Raw genomic sequence first — 6,185 nt, 5'->3', positions numbered from 1 at the left:
AATGATCTCTGATGGATCATGAGACACTGAAGAGTAATGGCTGCTGAAAATTCAGCTTTGTGACAAAATTTTTTTTTTTTTTTTTTTATATATTAAAATATATTCATATTCAGCTATTTAATAGTAATATTATTACAATTTAAAATAACAGTTTTCTATTTTTATATATTTTAAAATGTAATTTATTCCTGTGATACAAAGCTGAATTTTCAGCATAATTACTCTTCAGTGTCTCATGATCCATCAGAGATCATTCTAATATGATGATTTGCTGCTCAAAAAACGTTTATTATTATCAATGTTGAAAACAGATATGTACCATTTTTTTTTTCAGGATTCTTTGATGAATAGAAAGTTCAAAAGAACAGTATTTATCTGTTGTAACATTATACACCAACGTTCAAAACTTTGGGGTCAGTAAGAATTTTTTGGGGGGGAATAAATAAAAGAAATCAATACGTTTATTCAGCAAGGAAGCGTTAAATTAGTATAATCAAACGTTACAGTAAAGACATTTATAATGTTACAAAAAATATATATTTCAAATAAATGAAATAGAACTTTCTATTCATCAAAGAATCCTGAAATTTTTTTGTCCAGAATTTTTTTCAATATTGATATTTTTAATGAATATTTTTTGAGCATCAAATTAGCATATTAGAATGATTTCTAAAGGATCATGTGACACTGAAGACTGGAGTAATTATGCTGAAAATGAAGCTTTGCATCACAGGAATAAATTATATTTTAAATATATTCAGATAGAAAGCAGTTATTTTAAATTATCATAATATTTTACAATATTACTTTTTTTTGTGTGGTATTTTTAATCAAATAAATGCAGCTTTGGTGAGCATAAGAGATTTCCTTTAAAAACATAAAAATCTTACACATCACAAACTTTTGAACGGCAGAGTATATGTGTGTGTGTGTGTGTGTGTGTGTTTAGTAAATGTATGACGACAATTGTTTAACTCTACCATTTAATAATGGCAATCTTTATATTTACATTAAAAAAAAGTTTTTAAAACATACCAAGTTCTACATATTTAAGGCGCTTCATTTATATTTTTGAAAAAGTGTACATATGAAATGTCTGTTTGATGAAACATACATGTTTTGACAGCAGTAAGTCTGAAAGATTGTTCATCCTGACATCAAAAAAGCAGATGGACTTAATAAATGTTGGCCCTGAAAGAGAGTGAAAAAATACTGGGTATAAATATCTAGTATTTTAAAAAACCTTGTATGTTAATAAGCAAGTCTGTTACCTTGAGAATTATGTTCCAAAAAGTGCTTCTCTAAATTCCCATTTTCATATATCTATTCTAATCCATGTATATGTCTCTGTATAATGTGTATGCCTCTTTAATACTATGGGATAAATATGTTTTAAAAAAGATACAAAAACAGTCACCTTGAAAAAATAGAGATCATCATCATTCCCAGAACCAGCTCAAAGCTGTAAAAGCAGAGCAGCACAGCATTGAGTACAAACTCAAGGCGTAAAACAAAGGTCTGAAGCAGCAGGAAGTAGACGCTCAGCACTGCACAGGGCACCAGAACACCAACACTCACACACAGAGCCAGAGAGCGCTGACACAGGTTCCCCTTCCAGCCTGAAAGTCACATTTCACACGCCATTATTTCATTTGCTACATGGATCAATGCACTTTCACCAATACAAAGTGTACTCAGCAAAAAGGGCAATCAATCTTTGTTATCAAGCTGTTATGACAATCATCCACTCATCGCCAAAGCAGGGTTTGTGCTGCATTCAGAGCTGAGCAGAGAATGTCTTTAGAATTAAATTCCAGAATTCTAACTGAACTTAAACTGATGCTGCAAACAGAATGTAGAATTGCAAATCAAATTCAAATGGTAGGCAATCAGAAAAACAATAATAATAATAATAATAATAATAATAATTAGTAAAACAAGTAGTTTTTAAATATTTTCCATTTTCATATGAATTATTACTGTATTGTTCTTTGCATTTCATTAATGTTTCATTATAGTTGAAAAAAATTACATTTATTTTAAGGACAATGGAAAGACACGTTTCCAATTTTCCATAACGCAATAATTTATGTCTTCAAAATCAAGCCAAACAATATATATCTAAACTAACTGAACTGAACTGAATTTAGTTTTCGGTAACACTGTATTTTAAGGTGATGTGGTTACATTGTAGTTATAAGTACTGAGTAATATTAATGAACTACATGTAGTTACTATAGAGATACGGTTAGGGTTTGGTTTAAGGTTAGTTACTTGTAATTATGCATAATTTACTGTCATTACTAAAGTAAGTACATGTGGTAATGCGTACCTATGTCACCTTATATTGAAGCGTTCCCTAGTTTTCACTACTTTAAATGCCAGTAAGAGGAATTTATTGCATTCCAATTCTAAGAAATGTAATAGTCACACAACAGAGGAATCAGTCTTACAAAAGTTTTGCACAATAATAACAACTACATTATTCAATTTAACTATTTATGGCTTTTTATGCCTTGATATGTACGTTGTATAATATATTTTCTCTGATTAATTAATTAGAAATACACTATCGTTTAAAAGTTTGAGGTTGGTAAGATTTTTTTAATGTTTTTGAAATTAGTCTTTTATGCTTACCAAGACTGAATTTTGATACAGTAATATAGTAAAAACAGTAATATTTTAAATATTATTGCAATTCAAAATAACCTCTATCAATATATTAAATTACTTGATTATTAAAAATATATTTGTTAAAAACAATTTTTTAGCTTAATATATTTGTAGAAACTGTGATACCCCTTTTGATCAATTTAATGCATCCTTCCTTACTGAATAAAAATATTAATTTCCCCCAAACTAAAAAAAATTCTAATAAAAAAAAAAGTGTCTAATTAGTTAATTAGAGAAAAATGTATTGTACATATCAAGGAAAAAATAAGCGATTAATGAAAATGAATAGTGTAATTATTAATATTATTATTTCGCAAAACTTTTATAAGATTAATACATCTGTTGTGTGACTATTTTATTTCTTTGAACGGCAACACAGCAAATCGCTCTGCCTGGCATTTCAAGTTTTGATCAACCCTGCTCCCCAATGAGGATCATTTCAGTCCTCAGATTGACATAAAGAGTCAGTTCTACAGCTGCAACTTGTACAAAGCACCGCTCACAAAACAACATTTTATCACACTGACCATAGAAGAGTCTGAGGGTCTCAAGGCCCAAGAAGAGGAGCAGCAGGACAACATCTAATATCAGGTTAGCTTGTGGGTAAGGGAGTATCACCCCTACAAAAGCCAGAGCAAACAGTGATTACATCACAAATATATACATACACATATAAACTCGAGTACATATATGAGTCCGTACCCCACCTTTATAGATAAACATAAGAATCTCAGCGATGAAGAATGCTGCAAAATACCAGCCGTTCAAATGAAACAGGATCTGCAGTGGTGTGGAGGACAGCTGAGAGACTTTGTTAAGAAGAAACATAAAATATATATACGTGTAATTAACAAGGAAACTGTCAAGTGAAGGGATGAAAGACCTGAAAGGATACAACAGGTTGTTTTCCTGCAAAAGTAAAAAATACTGAATTAATGAACATAACGTAGGTCTGGAGGATCTCTGTGTTTTGGTCCTAAATCTAACACAAATCTAATCACTGTAAATATTTATAGATCTGTTTTTGAAAGAAATGATGTTGAATACATGAAAATACTTAGGTAATCTTTAACATTAAACATTTGGTTATCAATATTCTTCAGTCTCATGAATTTCTTTCTTACATTTTTTTTTTTAATAACGTTAAACAACAACGAAAAAATCCTAGTTGGTGCGTTGATTTATCTTTTTAAATTTTTTTCAGTTTAAAGTTTCACTACCGAAACGACAACGCCTTTGGAAGTCTTCTCAGACAGCGAGCTTTAGTTGCAACTTCTACAGTGTCTATTAGACAGAAGCAACACATAAATACCACAAGAACAAAGTGGGTATGTTACAATAATGACAAAACGAGTCGAGCTTCACCATGTTTTGTGTCACAAGCGGTAACAACTAACGTTAACTTAGTCAGTAACCCGATTCAATCATCCCCGATCTAGCAGATGAATTAAAAATTTCGAAACGTTCAGCTCATAAGACATTGAGATTCATAGACAACAGATAATTCAAAACAGTAATAATTTTTTCTTTGCATGCCATGACAACACAATAGTGTTGTGAATGTCTACCATTAGCTAGACGATGCTTCCTCTCCATCCGATACAGAAGGTCACTATTTGACTGCTTGTTTCTTCACAAAACAGTTTATTTGGTTTCATTAAAGACACGTACTGTATTCACAATAAAACATAGGTTAATGTGTGACGACATTGAGCTAAAATCAAGTCGTTACAATAAAATCCCACACATCAGCGTCCTGCTTACCGTGTGCGGCCATGTTGGATCGCCATGGAAACGGCATATTGTGGGCGGAGACAGACACCATCCGTCAAATCAAAACCCGCATCAAGAAAACAAGCGCGCGTATTTGACAGCTTGATATGACTTTATTTGAGCAGAACCGATATTACTGTATTCTGTTTTACTTATAAGTTTAATACAGTACACTGTAAGAAAATACAAGCCTTTTTAACAACAACAGGACTGTTTTTGTAGATTACTATAAAATTGTTTTAGATTACTAATAAAATCATTAATGAAAGAGAAAAACACCACAACAAAGAGGGTGAAATTAAATCACAACACTTATAACATATGTGAATTAAAGGGTTAGTTCACCCAAAAATGAAACTTACGTCGTTCCAAACATGTATTAGTTTTTTTCTTCTGTCGAACACAACAGAAGATTTTTTGAAGAATGTTGGTAACCAGACAGTTGACGGTAGCCACTGACTTCCATAGTATTTTTTCCCCTCCTACTATGGAAATCAATGGCTACCGTCAACTGTCTAGTTACCAACATTTTTCAAAAGATCAACAGAAGTTTTAGTTCAACAGAAGAAAAAACTCATACAGGTTTGGAACAACTCAAGGGTGAGTAAATGATAACATAATTAAACATTTTTGGGTGAACTATCCCTTAAACTAGAGTATGCTATCATCATGAATGTCTATGAAGGATTTTCTTTGATTGGCTTGATTATAGTCAAGGTTTATGATGAACTGTTTCACTCCTTGTGATCCTAAGAGAAAGAGAATAAGAACATATATATGTAAATCCTGTAGATTTTGTTTTACCACATTACAAATAAGATATCAAATATGATACACATGCAAACAGATATATAGATATGCAAAATATTTATGCCTTCAGCTTTTGATGATGCAAGGGGGTCCTGCAGTGGTTATCCTTGGCCTCTTCCTCACTGGCATAGATGGCATTACATATGCTGCAGAAGTAACCCACCACAGGTCGAATAAACTCTGTCCCTGTTGGTAAAGTGCAACAGATCAGTTGTGCAGAGGCAGAGCTGGATTATGCATATAGCACAGACATGAGTGCCTTTCTGCTTTTCTTATATGGTAGCCAATACTAGCTACATACACACACATATTTTCATTAAAGGAATATTTCACCCAAAATATATACCACAATTTACTTGCGCTCAAGCCTTCCTAGGTGCAAATGACTTTCTTCTTTCAGCCGAACACAAACGGAGTTATTTAACATAATATCCTGGCTCTTCCCAGCTTGTAATGGCATTGAATAGTGCCAGAGTTTATGAAGCACCAAAAACTGCATTCATCATAAAAGTAATCCATACGACTCCAGTGGGTTATTAAATGCCCTTTGAAGCGAAGCGGAGGGTTTTTGAGAGAAAAATATCCATATTTAAAACTTTATAAACTATAATCACTGTCTACCGGCAATAGCCTTATGCGCGTTCACCAGAGAGTGGAGTTCTGGCGGAAGGGTGACCTCTGAACCCACGCGTTCATGTGGTTTGGCAATTTTACTTAAAACTTCTCGTTTTAGACTTCTAATTCGTGACTGGCGTTTTGTTTTTCCCTATACTCTGCGCTTCTGCTTTTGTCAATTCTCACCTAAGTTTACACTACGTTTACATCATACGCCATATGTCGGGTCAGAGGTCACCCTTCCGCCGGAACTCGACTCTCTCCTGAACGCTTTCAGTAAAGGCCATACGTGCACAGTTTCAGAAGGCATTTAT

The 6,185-nt window shown here is 32.8% G+C and overlaps 2 protein-coding genes across 8 annotated transcripts in view; both read right to left on the bottom strand.

Annotated features, from left to right (window-relative positions):
* matr3l1.1 (matrin 3-like 1.1) overlaps positions 1-6,185 on the bottom strand; it is a 52,687-nt gene that overhangs the window by 31,995 nt on the left and 14,507 nt on the right. For 5 of the 6 annotated variants that reach the window (XM_082177244.1, XM_082177246.1, XM_082177248.1 and 2 more), the window contains exon 21: positions 5,320-5,442. In XM_082177244.1, coding sequence (XP_082033370.1) covers positions 5,320-5,442 — 123 coding nt within the window. Of the gene's footprint in view, positions 1-4,539; positions 5,196-5,319; positions 5,443-6,185 lie in introns of those variants that run through there. The other variant, XM_082177247.1, reaches the window with a different exon arrangement.
* On the bottom strand, positions 967-3,631 carry tmem216 (transmembrane protein 216; the record flags this gene model as incomplete). Of its 2 annotated transcripts, XM_082177312.1 has the most annotated exons (5): positions 3,569-3,631; positions 3,381-3,474; positions 3,201-3,293; positions 1,418-1,619; positions 967-1,191 (listed from the first exon to the last, which is right to left on the bottom strand). In XM_082177312.1, the coding sequence occupies exons 1-5, from the start codon at positions 3,614-3,616 to the stop codon at positions 1,176-1,178; spliced, it is 453 nt and encodes a 150-aa protein (XP_082033438.1). In that variant the 5' UTR covers positions 3,617-3,631. The 2 variants fall into 2 exon arrangements, with proteins under 2 accessions (XP_082033438.1, XP_082033439.1); XM_082177313.1 differs by lacking the exon at positions 967-1,191 and having other exon boundaries at positions 1,414-1,619.

The sequence above is a fragment of the Leuciscus leuciscus genome (genome assembly GCF_965113295.1).
Source record: "Leuciscus leuciscus genome assembly, chromosome: 8".
NCBI lineage: Eukaryota > Metazoa > Chordata > Actinopteri > Cypriniformes > Leuciscidae > Leuciscus > Leuciscus leuciscus.
Note: the sequence above shows the minus strand (reverse complement) of the source record. Positions and strands in the feature narration are given on the sequence as shown.